The sequence below is a fragment of the Cyanistes caeruleus genome, chromosome 13 (assembly GCF_971803275.1).
Source record: "Cyanistes caeruleus chromosome 13, bCyaCae1.hap1.1, whole genome shotgun sequence".
Classification (NCBI taxonomy): Eukaryota; Metazoa; Chordata; class Aves; order Passeriformes; family Paridae; genus Cyanistes; species Cyanistes caeruleus.
In genome coordinates, this window is record NC_141713.1 from 8557636 (window position 1) to 8576448 (window position 18813).

Sequence of the window (18813 nt, forward strand, 5' to 3'; positions counted from 1 at the left end):
TGTTGTGGGGCTGTGTGTTACTGAGGGCTTTAGAGTGAAGCAGAAGGTTTAGGTGCTTGGGAATACATGTAGTTATGAGAAAAGTGCAGCTTTGGAAATTTGCAGCAGATTTGGGGGTTATATGTGAGTCTGGATAGTCCTGGCAGCCCTCTGTTTCACTTGTTATTAACAGAAGCTGTTCTTAGCATCATGTGGGTGATTTGGGCTTAGAACAATTGTAGGTAGAGTCTGGAGATGAAAAGAGCTGTAAAATTTATAAATACTATGATAACTGCATTTCTGTTTTACTTTAGGCTGGAATGATCATTGATAATGGCGTTAAAACCACCCCAGCCTCTGCCAAGGACAAACGACCTATCCTGACACTGATTTCTGGGAGGTAAAGTATTTTGCATAGTTTGTTTTGCATAGTTTGATTTGGAAAAGACTTCTCTAGAACATTGACTGAAAGCTATGAAATTTCCCCAAAGAAGTTCTCAAGAATCATTGCAAAGCCTTTGGGGTGGCTCTTTTTAAGGAAAGGTCTTCACTTAGATACACTTTGCCATTTCTGACTCCATCTCTTCATTCTCTTTTATAAGGGACCCTCAACACCCACACCCTTCTGGTTTCATCCTCGTTCTTCAGCTCTGAGCTAAGCTGGCGTGGATATTACATCTGCTCTAGGGTGTTCCATTGATGTTTGAATTTTTTAGATAAGGAAGAAAATTCACTGCCTGGTCAACAGTCCCTCTGGGTAGAATTTACTGCAAGAATTTCTTAGGAATAAGAAATTCAAGTATTTCTTGGGAATGTTATTGATTTTGTTAATTCTTTCAGAATCTGCTTGAACAGGGAGTACTTATGTGATAATATATATAAGTATAATATATATAAAATAACTGCAGGGCAGCCTGCTCTTGGGAGCCTGATGCTGCTTCTCCATGCAGCTGAACACGTGTCTTGAGGAACTGCCTGCTGCCACAGGCGCAATTAGTGGTTACAAATGGCAATTTCTCCCTTGCCATACAAGGGAAGGAATGGCCCTTGGAAGCCAAACAATTCATACTGCAGTCTTGGTTGTGCTCAGGGATTAGCCACCAGCATAAACTGCATCTCAGATAATTTCTTCCATTTTCCACTTTTCATGTGTCAAGGCTGAACTGAATAAATGACTAAAGTTGGGCTGGCTGGAGCAAATTGTGAGCTAGGCTGGACAGTGACAGAGTTGGAGAGATTATTCTGCATTCAGTTACAGCATTAAATGTCCAAGTCAGATTCTGGACCCTGTAGTGTTCCTGCAGTTATCATGGATGTGAATGAAATTGGAATTCATCTCAAAATATCAGTACTTAACAATGCCTGGGGAATTCACAAGAGCTGATACTAAATCTGTCTCTGAAAGTAAATTCACAGTGATGAGGCTGCCAAAGCAATATTCATTTATTGGAACCCTATCAGCCTGATGCTCAGTTTTAGATTGATATGATGGCTTATTAAGCAAAGCAAAGTGCTATTGAATATCTGTTAGCAATTTGACAGCTTGGCCTCGCTATCCATGGCGAGGAATGAATTTTAATCTCTGGACCATCCGTTGCTGGCACTGAGTTGGATACTCATCTGTCAGGTTTTCTAAGCTGTGTAGAGTGATGGAGGATGCTCCTCCAACAGCAGAAAGGAGTGTGGTGCCTCAGGACAGGGTAAGTGACAGCCAAGCTCAGCATCACCTTCTTCAGATCCTGTGGCCCAAGCAGTAACTATCAGGGAGCAGCTGAGGGCACACATTGCTGCAGTTTCTGCTTCTGTCTGCTTTTTTTTTCACCAAATCAGGCCAATATTTCATCATACTGAGAACTTCAGGGTTAATAAATCTTGTACGTGTGTCCTGTGTAGTGGGAGTAGTGAAGGACATACTCTCAGCCCCTCTCCAAGATTCTTTAATTCCTTTCCACAGCAAGAAAAATTTGGCAGTGGTACTCATGGTCACAGTATAGCCAGAGTTAGGAGATAAGAATGCTCAAAAGGGAAAACAAAAGGATATTTATCTAAATAACAGGAACATGCTAAAGGATAGCAGTCAGGGATTAAAAAAAATACCTGGAACTTTTGGGAGCAATAATAAACTTTCCATGCTTTCAGCAATATATCAGCAATACAATACCGGAAAGGTGAAAGGAAACTTGGAGCAGGTCTTTAGAACTGCCTTGCCTGGACCTTCCTTCCCTTGGCAGCTGGGTCTGGCCATCACAGCTTGAGCAGACACGCTACGTGGATGGACTGTGGTCCCAAAGCTGTTCCTGAGTTCCCATAAACCAGAGGTATAGCAGGGCCATGCAGGCAGCCTTTCCTCTCTCCTTCTGCTTGCAGGTACAGCCCACACAAGGATGCTGATCCTTTGAAGCCCAGGGAACCTGCAATAATTGAGCGCTTTATTGCCTACAAGAATCAGGATCACGGGGCCTGGCTGCGAGGTGGAGATGTGTGGCTGGACAACTGCCAGTGAGTTTTGCCTTATTTCAACTCTCAGAGTTCAGCCTGGTGTTTATGGCGAGCATAGCTGTGGTTCAGACTATTTATATCGCTTTGCACCTTTCATATGGCCAAGATTGAAATGAAGATGAAATGCTAAGCCACCACAGGCATTATTTTACACAAACCTGCTTTGTCTGAGCCGAGGATCCCTCAGGTTGTTCCTCTATGTGATGCTGACCAGCATTCATAAATGGTCACAGTACACACACACAGGGACACACAGAAGCAAAAAACTAAAACTAAAAAAAACTTTTTTTTTTTGTTTCACTTGAAAAATGAGGTGCTTTGAAAAGAAAACAGTGAAATGAACCTCCTTTCCTGGCTCAGCCTGGTCACAGATCAGTTTTATGTGGTTCAATGTAATGCTGAATAAGCAGGTACTGATGAAGCAGACATAAAACTATGCATCACAGCAGCAAGGGAGAGAGTCTGGGCAAGTGCAGGTTGTACTCTTTGAAGGCCATTTCCTGCACTGGCCAGAGCAGATATTTGTTTTGCACTTGAAAACAGATGATCTGCTGCAGTTTCTGTTTCTGAGCCAGGCTCCCAACATCAATCCTAACGAAGTGGAGAAAAAGGAAGGAGCCTCTTTACGGGCATATTGTGATAGCCCTGTAGGAATGGCTGCCACGCTGATACCTGGTCCAATTCCCAGCTAGAACTGGCTTGCCTTCGAGTGACCCAAACCTCTCAAAGCAACCAGTGGGAAAAGCTGGCAATGGTGACCTGCTGAGAGTGGGGCTGTAGCACAACACTCAGAAATGTCATATTGAGCAATAGAGTTTGTGTTTCTTATGACCCACAAGAATCCACCCAGCTCCATGGCCAGCAAGTGTTGTCCTCACAGATCCCCGGGTCACTGGGACATTTGCATTGCTGATGGAGCAAAGGCAGTGTGTGGAGGGTGATAAAACACCAAGTGCTTTATGAGTTTCCAGCAGCAAATCTCTGAGCGTGTGTGAATTGGAGGAAGCAGCCATCAAACTGTAATTGTCTTTATAGCCAGAGCCATTTCCATTTCTATTGCTACAGAAAGACTTACGTATGCCACTAACAGGGCCAGCGTTAATGTGGCCTGCAGGGAAGCAGGGGGTCGATCGGGTGGGAAGGGCTGCCACCTACAGACAGCAGCACAGTGAGGGGATCTGCTCCCAAACCACTGCCAGCACCAGTGACAGACGTGGGAAGTGATGCCGGTGTGAGGACACCACCAAGACTGACTCAAGCTATCAATTAATTGTAGCATTTCCCTAAGCTGGAGTCAAGGACCAACATCTGTGATTTATCTTACCTTGAAATTTCAGCAAAATAGAAAGATATTCAAATTTTTGGTTTTATTTTTAATAAGGAAGCTCTGATTTCTGTATTCCTGTTGAAGAAAGAAAAGCCAAACTGTTTTTTCTTATCCCTTGCAAAGCTCTTTTGTGGAAGCAGTTTGTGAAGCATTAAGACATGGAAGCACAGTGTGTAAGGCAAAGCACCATTAAATAATAAAAGCTGGTTAGAGTGGGAGAAAAGCATGTTTTTTTTTTATCTACCTGACAAAAGTGTGTGATCATTAGACAAAGAGATAAAGCTTTATCAGGCAAGTAAACTATGGCTAGCAATCCCCATCTTAACCCCAGCTGGAGCAATCAGGTGTGTGTCTGCTGCTTCATGTGATCTGCATATTCTGCAAGATGTGCCAAAAGAGATCTTCTAAAACTGGACAGGGAACAAGTCTGGAAAAACCCGAGTTTCCCCTGAGCACTGTACAGTAATTAATCCCTGCTTTCCTCCCCTAGTTTGCTTGTTACAGTTTGACATGATAAACCAAAGCAACCCCAAATCTCTTCTGACACATCTCTCTTCTCTTGGCAGGTTTGCTGACAATGGCATCGGCCTGACCTTGGCGAGGTGAGTGTGGCACAGGCTGTGGCTGCCTGGGCACAGTGGTGGGGCTGGGTGTGAGCACTCCTTCCACCTCACATTGGGTGTGAGCACTCCTTCCACCTCACATTGGGTGTGAGCACTCCTTCCACCTCACATTGGGTGTGAGCACTCCTTCCACCTCACATTGGGTGTGAGCACTCCTTCCACCTCACATTGGGTGTGAGCACTCCTTCCACCTCACACTGGGTGTGAGCACTCCTTTCACCTCACGTTGGGTGTGAGCACTCCTTCCACCTCACATTGGGTGTGAGCACTCCTTCCACCTCACATTGGGTGTGAGCACTCCTTTCACCTCACATTGGGTGTGAGCACTCCTTCCACCTCACGTTGGGTGTGAGCACTCCTTCCACCTCACATTGGGTGTGAGCACTCCTTCCACCTCACATTGGGTGTGACCAGTCCTTTCACCTCACACTGGGTGTGAGCACTCCTTTCACCTCACGTTGGGTGTGAGCACTCCTTCCACCTCACACTGGGTGTGAGCAGTCCTTCCACCTCACATTGGGTGTGAGCACTCCTTCCACCTCACACTGGGTGTGAGCACTCCTTTCACCTCACACCGGGTGTGAGCACTCCTTCCACCTCACGTTGGGTGTGAGCACTCCTTTCACCTCACATTGGGTGTGAGCACTCCTTTCACCTCACGTTGGGTGTGAGCACTCCTTTCACCTCACATTGGGTGTGAGCAGTCCTTCCACCTCACATTGGGTGTGAGCACTCCTTTCACCTCACATTGGGTGTGAGCACTCCTTTCACCTCCAGCCCTTTCTCCTCAGTGGTGGGACCTTCCCTCACGATGACGGCTCGAAGCAGGAAATCAAGAACAGCCTGTTTGTCGGTGAGAGTGGGAACCTGGGCACCGAGACCATGGACAACGAGATCTGGGGGCCTGGAGGTCTGGATCACAGGGGGAGGACCCTGCCCATCGGCCCGTAAGTTGAGCTCAGCACACCAAAGCTCTCACGGTTCCCGCTCCCAGCACAAACTCCAGTCCAGTGTGCTTTCCTCAGCGCTGTTCAGTTTAATAACCATTACACAGAAAGGATTTCATTTCATGTCTCCCAATCCCAGAGCCCTCACTGTGCAGCTGCTGCTGGCAGGTACATCCTTGCAGGCTGCCAAGACAGATCAAGCTCCTCTTTCCTTCCCCCTCCCCTTTGCAATGGGATTTGAGAGGACAGCAAGAGCACTCTGTGCTAGCAGGGCACCTCTGTACGTGTGATCAGCAGTGCTGAGCAATGAGCTGAGCTCCCTCAGCTGCCAGGAAGGCTCATGGAAGCCCCTTCTAGGCTTGTCATGGTTGTGCTCAGTGCTGCTGTTTCTGGTGCTCCTGCAAAGGACTTTGATGCCTTTGTTAAGCAGTTTTGAAATGACCAGTGAGCTTCATGTGTGGCCTCTTCCTAGACCTTAGTCCTTTGGATTGGTTTGCAAGTGCAGTGTTTTTGCTTCCTAAAACCAGTTACTCACACAGTAGCCCCACAGTGAGCAAACAGCTCAGCTGGTGCTTTTCTGCCATATTGCAGGCCTCAATTTTGCTGTCAACAGTGATGCTGGAGACTTATTATAAACTATACCAATAATGAAAACCCATTCTGCTATGATTCTCCTAATATCCTTTACACACACACACACACACACACACATATATACATATGTGGACATACCTCATATTGGATGTGGTATGCAGAAACTCAGAACAAATGCACTGGAAGAGGCAGAAATTCTCTAAGGGATCATATGAGGAAGGGATCAAATTTATTTATCTTAAGTGAAATTTGAAATGTCTTATCTTTGCCTGTTAAAGACCTTAAGCATCTTGTTCATTTAATTGGTGTGAAAATGGTGTCTGCTTTACCTTGCAGATGATATCAGAAAAGGCTGATAAAGATTAATTAAACTGCCCCTTAAACTCTTCTTAGCTCTATCATTGTAGGATCTTTCCTTGTTTTCAAAAACAATTTTTTTTTTATTGCAGTTGATCTGCAATGCTTCTCTCCAAATCCCTTTGAAAGATGTGGTGGGACTTCTTTTATCCCTGCCTTTACTCAGCCCAAGGAGTCTGCACAGCTCTGCTGAGTTTCAGATTTCACTGCTGCAGAACTCATTTCTGATGGCAAACACGAATTTATTCATCTTTAGGTCAATCCTTTGCCATTGCTGTTACTTCCTTCCCTGGAGAAGTACAGACTAAATAAAGATGATCTGTTCAACATGAGAGAACTTGAGCTGAACTTGCAAGGATAAGAGGACTTTACAGAGCTGAAAAGAAGGGAAATCCCTTCTCTTCCAAAGCAGGAACTTAGGAGTCATCCTATGGGCTGCAAGAAATGAAAGCAGCCACGAAACAAGCACTGTGGGACAGTGTGTGTCTAGAATGCACCTCCTCCTGATGCTAACATGTCATGCCCAAGTCTCTCTGTCTCCTCTGAATTTATTTTAGGGACTTTCCCATCCGAGGGATTCAGTTCTACGACGGGCCCATCAACATCCAGAACTGCACGTTCCGCAAGTTCGCGGCGCTGGACGGGCGGCACACGAGTGCCCTCGCCTTCCGCCTCAACAACGCCTGGCAGAGCTGCCCCAACAACAACGTCACCGGCATCCGCTTCGAAGACGTCCCCGTGAGTCACCCTTCCCAGAAAGACACTTAAGCCTTGGAATTGGGGTTGTGGGCAAAAAGGAGAAAATGTAAGGTCTTGCTGATTGTCTTTGCCAGATGTCTAACAACAAAAAGAAAGAGGAAATGCGTTGGGTGCAATATCAAGAAAATCCAGCTGTCTGTCAGGTTTGGAGCAAAACAGATGCAGGCATCAGTTAAAAAATAAAAAAAAGAAAGAAAAATAACAACACTGAAGTGAAAATAATTTCTATTTCTGTACGATTCAGAAAGTGAAGAATCAGCCCCCCTTTATTTTCAACAGTGGTATAATATTAAAGCAACAGACGGAAGTCTGTTCTGAAAGGCCTGACTGACCTAGAAGCAAAAAATACTGATTTTGGGGAACAGCCAGTGAAACTGAGCTGATGCAGGATAATTCTGCAGCCCTGCACACCAGGATAATTCCAGACTCCAGTTCTGCAGACATAAATGAGAGCAGAGTCCAGCCAAAAGGATTTGCCAAATTTTGAATTACACTATGAACCTCTGGGTGCTGGTCTGAACCCGTCCTGGGGCCTGTTCCTTTGAGTTATTTTTGTATTTGCCTGCACAAATACGTGCTAACTGTTTCACTGGGCTTCACCTTTAGCAGCTGTTAAATCCATCTGCCAAACATTACAAACAAATAAATAAATAAAGTGGTTGGGCTGAAATGATTGGTGTTGCCTAATTTTCAAAAAATTAGCAGGCTTGCTTACAGGTCAGGAAAAGTGCTGACCAGTGCTAAATATGATGGGAAAGGCAAAATTCCCCTAAAAGTGATGGTTGGTCACTCTCACATTGCATGAGGCAGGCTGGTGACATGACATTTATTTATGCTGGATAAAAATATCAGTCAGAAGTTGCTTGAGCAGCCATTTCCCAGGGCTGACTATTTCCCACATTGGCTGACTTAATGTGGCTTGGAACTTTGAAGCTGTGTTAGCAAACAATGAGTGAAGTGGCTCTCGTGAAATCGCCTCATCTCCTGAACCTTCCTCCAGAATTTTATAACAAACCTTCCCACTGCTGAGGCTGAAATTGTGGGTTTTTTTAGCCTTTCCCCCATGGTCAGCAGGGAAATGTGTATCTGCTCTGCCTGACAAGTCAAGCACGCCTTTTAAGTCAGAAAATGGGTAATTAGAGCCACTGTAGTGACCAAGGGCATCCTTTTCTTGTACTCTAAGTGATTAATTCCTTTCTGGAGATGTAAATTTGTTCCACTGTTTTGTTTAGATTACTTCAAGAGTCTTCTTTGGAGAACCTGGCCCGTGGTTCAATGATCTGGATATGGACGGTGACAAAACATCAGTTTTTCATGATGTAGATGGTTCTGTGTCAGAATATCCAGGTTCATACCTGATCAAAGAAGATAACTGGTTAATCAAGCACCCTGACTGCATTGACGTGCCTGACTGGAGAGGCTCCATCTGCAGCGGGCACTTTGCACAGGTAAGGCTGCTTACCTTGCAGTATCATTATCCCTGTGGTTTATTTAAAATTTCTTGGCACTTTAAAGCTTGACCTGTAGAAATGGACTTTCTTCATAGTGCTCAGTGTTTATTTATCAGCATGTCTGCACAGGTGGCTTTGAACATGAGAAATATGTGGTATATTTTCTGAAACCTTGGCTTTGGCTGCTGACAGCTCCGACAACTTCTGCCTGAAGCCTCCTGAGGGCTCCATGGGCATTCAGTGATTAATATTCATAAATCCATGGGCTATTGGCTAGTTATTTTTCCCTGATTTATGGAGGGAAGTGTTGCCCACAGTGTTAAGGGAAATATGCTGATGGGTCAAAATTAGACTTTAGCTTTCATGGTCTTTCATCCTGTGTGTGACCACCAAACCATTCTTCCCCCCACAGGAACCCTGAGTGCTGTTGCCATGAGAGTCCTCACTTTCCTCTGCTGAGAGTGCCTGGTTTTGTCTTATGTTTTGCAACAGTTGGGGTTTTTTTGTGTGCAGTGCCACTACAGCCAATTTCTAACCACTGAGCTGGGTTTCAGGCTTCTGAAACCCAGACAGAAGGATCCTTGTTCAGCACAAGTCAGATGTCTGAGGTAGATACTGTCCTGCTGCTGAGGGTGGCAGGATGCTGTGGAATATCTCAGCCCTGCTGCAGCCTCTGGCACATGCACTTGAACTCAGTGCATGAGGAAATGAGATTTTCTTTTTTTTTTCTTTTTTTCCTTTTTTTTTTTTTCTTTTTTTTTTCTTTTTTCTGAAAGCAGTTTGCTTTGTTGAAATGGAAACCTAAGGAATTGAACATAAGTGCACAGCCCACAGGTCCCTTCCCAGCACACAGGACTTGCACCACCTCACATCTACTGAGTATCTGAACCTTTCACTGTAGTTCATTAAACCCTGGGTGATCTTTTTGGTTTTGGTTTTTTTGTTTTTTTTTCTCCTCTAGATATACATCCAAGCCTACAAGCCAGCCAACCTGAAAATGAAAATAATAAAAAATGACTACCACAATCACCCACTCTACTTGGAAGGGGCTTTGAGCAAAAGCACTCATTACCAGCAGTATCAGCCAGTTATAACTCTGAGGAAAGGCTACACCATCCACTGGGACAAGACAGCCCCTGAAGAGCTGGCCATATGGCTCATCAACTTCAACAAGTGAGTGAACTGAATCCCAACATTCCAGCACAATCATGTAACGGCACATTTTTAATGGGTGAGGTCATCACCTCAGGAGCTCTTCCAGAATGAACATGCCTGTTACAGGAAGTCCATTGAGTTCATCTTTTCATGAGCCATCTCAGGTTCCTGTTTCCTCCCCCAGGAAGCTCTGTAAGATAACACAGTTCATTTTTGGAAGTTCAGAGCTAATTCATTCCTGGTGCATGGAAGTCACAGGTGTAGAAGTCAGGAGCAGATCTGCTCTACATTGCTTAACTAACCCACGGTTGTTATGTCCAATTTATGTTGCACTGATCCATTCTAAACCATGACAATTTTAACTGGACAGGGAAAAACTTATTGTAAATTATTTAGTTCAGCTTCTAGCATGCATATAAAATAATAGTTATAACTTGTTACAATGTGAGTCTTTGCTATTTTTAGGAATGACTGGATCCAAGTAGGGTTTTGCTATCCTAAAGGGACGACATTTTCCATTCTCTCAGACATCCACAACCGTCTCTTGAAGAAAACGTACAAAACTGGAACCTTCTACAGAACCTCCCAAATGGAGAAACTGGAGCACAGATATCCTACCAAAGGGTACTACTACTGGGATGAGGACACTGGGTAAGACAGCAGGCCTTGCTGTTTTGGACATTGTTTTGGGAATGCTGCTGGAATTGTGAGCTATTTGGCTAATGCCACTGGCAGGAATAGCAACAAAACCAGGAAGGTTTTCTGGGAATGTGACCAGTGTTTAATTTTCCTGGGACTCCCAGGCCTGCCAGTCATTCACAGCCTCTGCTGCACTGCCAATTACTCTGGGAAATGCTTTTCCAAGTGAATAAAACTTTGAAAAGAAAAAAGAAAAAGAAAAAAAGAGAGACAAATCAAAGTGCAGACCATGAAACTTAATTGAAGACATGCACAGTCCTTATTGTTTTGAACAACAACTATTTATAAACACCATGACAGTGTGTACACAATGCACAGGAACTAAGTGTAAAGCCTGTTATTTTAAAGGATTGAAATAATGGGAAAGAAAAAAAGAAAGACCTAAAATACAAAGCATGTATTTCTACATATATGAATCTGCATATAGAATAGAGCTCAGAAGGCATTCAAGTGCTATCTGATTTCTTTGTTGTGCTTTCCATGAGCTCCCTAAACCATTTCTGAGATGAGTGTTCCTATTTATTTGCATGTAGGGTGTTGGGCACTATAAAACACAGCACCAAGAGCTGCAATGAAAATTATTGCAAATCATAGGAAGGAGTCCACCAAAACTCCTTTTTTTGCACAAAAAGTTTGAAGGATGCTGTTTGTTTTTTGTTTCTCCTGCCTGCAGGCTGCTGTTTCTGAAACTCAAAGCTCAAAATGAGAAGGAGAAATTTGCTTTCTGCTCTGTAAAAGGCTGTGAGCGAATAAGAATCAAAGCTGTGATCCCAAAGACAGCTGGTGTCAGCGACTGTGAAGCCACAGCCTATCCCAAGTACATTGAGACACCAATAGTGGAAGTGCCAATGCCAAAGAAACTCTCTAGTGCACAACTGGTAAAGCAGCTGATTTCTTATCAAAGAATCATTGCTCTTGTTAATCTGGCACATATTGTGGCTGCAGACACAGAAAAACTTTGTGCCAGGGGCAGTATATGCTGTGCCTGATATTCTGAAATGGTTCAGGCAGGTGAAATAATATGAAGCAGACACTTGCAACATGCAGAGACATTGCAAGCTGTGCACTTGGTCTTTTGGGTTTCTGATGTGACATGCTGCTCTTGAAAGCTCAGGTGAAAACTGATGAGCTGGAGGCAGGTTGGTGCAGTGAATGTGATTTTGGAGCCTGCAGCTCCTCCAAGCTGTAAGAACATCAGTGACGGACAGGGGACTGAACAGTAGAGTTGAATTATTCTCATTTATATAACGCATAACACAATCTCCTGTATCCAGTCTGGTTCTGGGGGAGGAAGTGGGGTATTTATTTGTTATTTGGGTTTTTTCCCTCATCACCCTTGAAACAGGAATACACAGCAAAGCCTTGGAGAACTATGTGTCAGTTCTGCAAAGTAAGAATCACTGTGCCATTCAGTGAAACAATTTAACTGGTGACAGGATGAGCAGAAGGGTTACCACTGTGCCCAGTTTCATTAGCAATTTAATTTGGCAAGTCAGTGCTTATTATGTAGCTTCTTTGTTAATTGGATTTCCAGGTTTGAAGTCTTTTCATTGAAAATGCAGCATTCAGGTAATGGACATTCTCACTAGAAAATCTGGTTTTTTTCATTTTGCAAACAGAAGACCAAGGACCACTTAATTGAAGTGAAAATAGAAACTTACAAGAAACAGTACTTCCACCTGAAGGATGACTTTGCATACATTGAGGTGAGCAAATCCTCTCAACTAAATTAATGGGGTGCAATTCTACACCATTTGCTTTATCTTCATGGAAAGCTTGCTTACAGAAGTTACCATGGGGAGTTAAATTCGGGTCATTTCTGCTTTGTATCTTGGAAAAAAAAAAAAAAAAAGGCTGTATCTTCTCCTACTAGGCAGGACCTCAGAGACCTGGAATTCTGCCCTCTGAAGCAAACAGCAGCCCCACGACTCAAGACCATCAGTGCTTCATACAGGTGGTTGTTTGCAATTGTGTTGCTGTGAGAGATCAAGAATATTTTTCCCCCTGCCCAGGTTGATGGTGTGAGGTTTTTCCTCACTGAAGAGGGTATCCAACTGGTTGTGATTGATGGACACCATGGAAAAGTTGTTGATCGAGTAACATTCAAAAACTCCATTCTACAAGGAATCCCAGCACAGATAGAGAATTATGTCAACAACATCAAAGATCAGTGAGTAAATAATCTGTTCTCACTAAGATGCAATGTACAAGCCTGCTGCATAACACTCATCTTTTCTTGGATTTTATCACCAACATGGGCCAGACACCCAACAGCAGAGCAATGCACCCAATGTATTTTTGTGCCTGATGACTCCATAAGAGCCCGAATGTGTGCAGGACATGCAGGCAGCAGCAGGATGCACACTCTGATTCAGGGACCGATTGAGACCCAGATAATTTGCAGGGCTTCATGTGATTAATAAACTGCAGAGCTACATTTATTTTGTGGTTATAGACAAACTGCAGACTTAAATTCACAAAGCACTGATCCATACAGATGCACACAGCCTGCATTTTTTTACTGCATGTATGTTTTCTCAAATTGCGGGAAATTCCACCAGTAAAATCCGTTCCACTTTGTATGTTCCTCTGCCCAGACCTAAAGGCTGGATTATTTTGTATTTTGACTATGGGCAGCCAGGAATGCAGTGTTTTGGAAATAGGTGGTATGTAGCCAAAAGAAGTTCCTGCATCTTGGGGAACAATGGCTTCTTCTGCAGGAAGGAGAGCTGGAACCACATCAGAAACCCATTAACCAAAGGGGTTGTTCCCACATTAGCTTGTGGAGTGCTCGTGGGAAGTGAATATATTTCATTGTTATTAAATCTGTTTGGATTTGAAATCTGATGTGTAATAGTTAATACAAATATGAGTGCTTGTTGACAAATCATCTGAAATAGCTGTGGGCAGATCAACAGCATATTGTTCTGGCATTTACTCTAGAGGCTTGGGGGAAGCTTGGGCAGAGTGCCATGCAGGTGCACTCAGATGTGTTTCTGTTGTCTTAAATAATTCTAGAGGTTTCAAAAATCACATCACATAGTTACTTCAGGGAAGCATGGTAATTTCTTGCTTTTCTTTCATATAAAAAATAAGAAGTCCTTTCAGAGAGGCCTTCATCCTGCTTTACAAAAATCTCAGTCCTGGCTAAATCCAGCTCCTGATCAGGAATAGTAGTAATCATATTAACTTACTTTTTAAACAGAAGCACACTGAAAGGAAAAGCATGAGGCCAACAAAAGTCTCAGAGAAGTGAATTTCTTCAGGTTTAGTCTGCTATTGAAAGAACAAGAATTTACTTGAGACTTGCTAAGGGCATCCCAGGGAAAAGATGGGTCTCTCTGAGCAAAGCAGGATGGAACTGCAGGTTGGAACATTTAAATCATCCTAGAAAACCCTGCTTAAAAATAATAATAATAAAAAAAGTGGCTTCTGTCTCTTTTTTAATGGGTTTTGCATGACTGGAAAAATAATCTGTATTCACATTGTTGGAAAGCACTGAAAAACATTAAAGCTGAAGCCAGTGTAGTTCATGGGTGTGTGAACACACAGGCAGGACAAACAAGCAAGTAATGTGTTCTGGCTCTTCATCCCTTTACACATCCCTTTGTTTCCTTCAGCTCCATAGTGCTGGTGACATCTAAAGGAAGATTCATTTCAAGAGGACCGTGGACTAAAGTACTGGAGAAACTTGGAGCAGGAGAGGGTTTTAGGTTAAAAGGTAACCAGTTTTTATAAACTCACTTCTAAGCTCCCATTATTCCACTAAAGGGACCTTTTTCCTCTAACCTTTGCCTTGCTTGTTTCTATCAGCATGTGCTCAAACATACTGGAACCAAGAATTTATTTATTCAGAAAGGTTGTATCCACTGCAGCTTTGAGTAACATGCTCTATTTAAAACTGTAAATAGAAAAAAAACACTGTGGCAGTTTTTCTTAGAAGTAAATAATTCAGAGGTTTGATTTTCCAAATTAATTTTAGATAAAAAAATTACTTCTTAATAATAGAAATATTGAGCCTTTTCACCCACTAAATGCCCCAAAACAAGACATTTTACTCATCTGAACTTGCTTTTAGCTGGTTTTCTCTTGACACCTTCTGACTGATGGCACAGAGCACATTGATTTCAGAGCATCACATGTTGCATTAGAATACAGCTTCAGGTGCACATTGCTGCAACCAGCTCTGTGAGCTTTGGCATGATTCCACCTGTGTGTGTGTGTGATACACATGGCTCTTGTGCCCTGCACCCCTCCAGGAGGTGTAGCCCTGCACACAGGTGGGTTTCTGGTGCAGTCCTGGGCACACTCCAAATGCATTTGCTCTGATTTGCAGAAAAAATGGCTTTTGTTGGCTTCAAAGGCAGCTTCCGCCCCGTCTGGGTGAAGCTGGTCACGAACGAGGACTCAGCTAAAATCTACCAAGCACTTCCAATTCCTGTGGTGAAGAAAATGAAGTTGTGAGGACACCCTGCTGTGCCTGCTGGCCGCCAGCACTGCCCCGTGGGACGGACAGACGGACGGATGGACGGACTACTGACCGCTCTGCGCAGGCCTCGCCCGCCTGCGCCACCGTGTAGCATTTTCTCGTTGTTGTTGCTGTTCAAAAAGACATCTCACTGTAAGTACCTAGAGTGGCCACGTGTGACAGAGAAGCCTTTCTCTGTGGCCAGCGTGTGCTCTGTGCTGGCCAGCCCAGGCTGGCTGCTGTGCTGAGGCACCGCTGGCCATACTGAGCAAGGTCTGAGCTGTTTCTCCAGGTGCTGCTTTTGTCAGCGCTCCTGGGACAGACTGATGTTAGTGCTGCCTCTTGAAGGGGAGTTCTTGATCTGAAGACCATCAAGGATTGTTGCTTCTACCAGCCTCTAAGTTGTCTGAAGACTTTTTCTTTTCCATAGCGTAACTAGCTGCTCACGTAGACATGGAATGCCAGTTCAAAGACTGGTTGACAATCTGGGGTAGAAAGAGTGGATTTGAGTGATTACCTGGATGCTGGGAATCGTAACTGGACAGTAAGCCTTTCTCCTGAATCTTCTGCGAGGTTTGATCAAGCTCTTTGGGGTGTGTGTTGTACATGCAGCCCACGGCACATAGCTGGGGAAGAAATGACAGAAAGAGTGGACAAAACATACCAGCAGAGACTGATGGAACCACCTATTTCTGCTTCCTCAGAAAACTGTGTTTTTCCTATGGATCAAGGAGTTTTGATAGTGGTTGTGCAAATAAAAAAATTTCCTTCAACAAGCAGCTGCAGGCTAGAAGGAGAGCAATGTCAATTAGCACATGTGTTTTCTCAGCCCTTCCCATTCAGTCTTTCCCTCTGTATAACAACACGCAGGATCAATTCATGGTTGCCAGCTAAAGCCATCCCAATTCAAGGCTTCCAATTTTTGACTAGGAATACTGGGATTTACTTTATTCAGCATCAAATAGGGTGAGCTGCCCTCACCTTTCCCAGAGCATCAGAGGGAACAGGATCAGACTGCTCTGCTGTGTGATGCTTTCTGATACTGTCCTCTGGCATAAGATTATGTCTTGGTCCTCCTGTAAGAGTTACAGGAGACCTGGATGAGTTCTTTCCAGGTGGCTGAAGAATTAAAATGAGAATCCAAATGCACTAGTTGGATGTCTTGTACCTCCTTGCCCCCTGCTTCAAACCAATACCTGGGTACTAAAGGCAGATCAGAGTGAATCAGGTCTTTAATGGGGCATCTCTTGAAGCTGGGAAATTAAACATTATCCTTTAAAACACTGAAAGCATTTCTAGTGCTCAGTGATATTTCTGTCAGTTGCCCAGAAATACCACAAAGGCGTTTCTGAAGGCTGTGGCCGTTCTAAGAACTGTAAGGGCAGGGGGGAAGTGTGAAAGACATCATGACAAGCTTTTCAAAAAATGTCAATCTTGCCAGTAAGACTTGAATTTGTTTCCCCACTTTATCTCTGCCTGTCCCCACTGCCACATAAATTATTCCAGTTGCTGATGGCTACTTGGTTTATATAATTAAGTTGTTTTTTTACCCACAGTATGAAAAATGCCACCTTGAAGTTCAATGAAAAAACAAGGATTTTGTGTGTCATTCCAAAGGCTGGGCATATGCTGGTTTAGATCATTTGCTCTGAATATCAGAGCAAGCATGAACGAAATTTAGACAGTACTGTAGGTTGCATTCCCCTCAAGCCTCTCCTGGGTTTTTAAACTGGAAATGTTCTTTTCAGACTTACTACAGAGTTGTTTTGAATTCACTGAATGTCATATGTATTGTATTTAAAAAAAAAAAAAAAAGCCAAACTTTTCCTCTCTGCTTCCCAATGAGAATCTGGTAATGAGTGCTCGCTCCTTAGGCATTTGTGCTGTTTACAGAGTGAATGGGAAACATTTGTAAAAGGAAAATAAGGTGAGTTGTTTATTCCCCAAAATTCTTGTGATAGTTTGGGGATTTCACAAATTGTTCCATGGAAGAGTCAGTCTCACCAGTGTTTCAACCATGATCATCCAAAATGTTTACCTGACATCCCATGATAGCCAAAACAGAGCCAGATCCATGAAGTCAAGGGAAGAGATGAACAGGAACTCCCTTGGGCCTGTCAGTTTGGGTTATATACACCTTTTCTCTGCCCTGAACCAGTGCTGGTGGTGCCACTGCAGAAGTGTTGGTGGAACACCTCTGCTTCCAGGAGATGGACCAAAACTGGGTTATTTCATTCACAAGCACTTAGCCGATGGTGGGCAGGAAATTGAGGCTTGGGATGTGCCTGGAGTGGGATTTGGCTTTGTACAAGCCCCAGTGCTGGGGTTGCCCTCTGCAGTGCTCCACTGGCCATGGCCATTTCCCCTCTCCTGCTCCCTCTAAGTGTGTAACTTCCCAGGAGCATCCCAGCAGGTGGGTCTGTCCCCTAGACTGCTTTGTTCAGCTCTAGGAGCATGCTGCCTTTGTGCTGAAGTGTAGCTTCTGATTTTACTGTTTTGGGAATTCTCAGGGTGAAAGCATGACTCGGCTCTAGGAAAAATATTTTCCTTTCCTAAAACATCTCACCTTTTTAAGAGAGAAAATTTAAGCAGCTTGTCCTGTGATGCTGAGCTTGTCACATGGGGCCTGTTTTGGAGCTGGGGAGGGTCTCCCACTGTGAATATGGAGTTTTTGGAGCTGGGGAGGGTCTCCTGCTGTGAATATGGAGTTTTTGGAGCTGGGGAGGGTCTCCTGCTGTGAATATGGGGTAGGGGATCACTGCAGGCTGCCAGCCCGAGGGAGAGCAGAGCATTGTGACCCTGTGCAGGGCCAGGCTCTCCGGGGAGGTGCCCAGGGCTCCTGCTGCCCTGCATGGCCTGGAGCCATCTGTGTGTCCTATGGAGACAGATGGGAGCCTGGTGCCATCGCCAGTCAGTGAGAGCTACGGGACTTCTGTTTAGTCTCTGACTGTTCCTGCACTGCTCATGCACATTCTGACCAGTGAATTCCCCAACTGCTCATCCTCTGCCCACCCTGCACAAGCTGCAGTGACCCTCCCTCTCTGAAAGGTTTTATTACTGCAGATGTTTCCATGTTTGCCTACACAGTTGCCGTTGGTGGAGTGGGGTTTTTTTGGATTGCATTTTGTTTGTTTGTCTCTGTTTGTTTGGATGTTTGGGTTTTATTGCCTCTGTTCAATTGCTTGTTTTACCTGTCGCCGAAACAGCTGGTCCTTTTTCGGAGTTAGATGTTTGTACATTTTCTTATAGACTTTCCAATGAAGAAAGATATATTTTCTATTAATTTATTACAATGGCACTAAGACAACTAAATTGCAGACATATGAAGCATTTTTACTGGAGCTGAGCATTGTCCAGTTTGTTAAGGAGGTTGGCAATGTGTCTTTCCTGATAATCTGCTTTGCACTTGAAAGCTCTCTATGTCCACAGACCGTGGTGGTGCATTGACTATCGGGTTTATGATGACAAGAGCTCTTGGGACGTTGTTTCCAAAAGATTGTGGCTTACAACTGAAATAACACGTAGTTGTTTGGAGTACACAATGTTTATCAAAATAAATATTCAGTGCAAATTTCTTATTTTATTTTTGTCTCCCTACTTATTTCAAAAGACAAAACCCAAGGGGCCAAGCAACCTCTGTCTGCATTTGTTGGCCGGTCCACACAGACCACAGCATCGTTCAGTGCCTGCTCACAGCTGCAGGGTCTGGGAGAGGGGGACGGGAAGGGAAGGAGATGGGAATGGGAAGGAGATGGGAATGGGAGGATGGATATTAGAGCTATGGGAAAGGCCTGTGTATTTGGGGCAGGTGGGGCACTGTTGGGTGGCAGGCCAGGAAACTGGAAATGCACCTGACTTGAGGGGCTCAAAGGGAGATGTGAAGAGGGTTCCCTTCACCTCAACTCCTCCCAGCAGGCAGGCAGACATCACTGCTGTGCCCTTGCTGCCCTGTGTG

At 44.2% G+C, this 18813-nt stretch overlaps 1 protein-coding gene and 1 long non-coding RNA gene across 5 annotated transcripts in view; one reads left to right on the forward strand and one right to left on the reverse strand.

Moving 5' to 3' along the window:
- CEMIP (cell migration inducing hyaluronidase 1) overlaps positions 1–18441 on the forward strand; it is a 103769-nt gene extending 85328 nt beyond the window's left edge. For all 4 annotated transcript variants that reach the window (XM_086849544.1, XM_086849545.1, XM_023933913.2 and 1 more), the window contains exons 17-29: positions 294–379; positions 2347–2478; positions 4372–4407; positions 5220–5375; positions 6884–7064; positions 8318–8533; positions 9498–9709; positions 10157–10342; positions 11064–11268; positions 12010–12096; positions 12403–12560; positions 14011–14111; positions 14727–18441. In XM_086849544.1, the coding sequence (XP_086705670.1) occupies positions 294–379; positions 2347–2478; positions 4372–4407; positions 5220–5375; positions 6884–7064; positions 8318–8533; positions 9498–9709; positions 10157–10342; positions 11064–11268; positions 12010–12096; positions 12403–12560; positions 14011–14111; positions 14727–14854 (1884 nt within the window). In that variant the 3' untranslated portion in view covers positions 14855–18441. The remainder of the gene's footprint in view (positions 1–293; positions 380–2346; positions 2479–4371; positions 4408–5219; positions 5376–6883; positions 7065–8317; positions 8534–9497; positions 9710–10156; positions 10343–11063; positions 11269–12009; positions 12097–12402; positions 12561–14010; positions 14112–14726) is intronic.
- Positions 1590–7284, reverse strand: LOC147650685 (uncharacterized). The gene is made up of 3 exons (XR_015275925.1): positions 5142–7284; positions 4852–5083; positions 1590–4706 (listed from the first exon to the last, which is right to left on the reverse strand). It is a non-coding gene; the product is annotated as an uncharacterized LOC147650685 (long non-coding RNA).
- Positions 18442–18813: the final 372 nt, after the last annotated feature.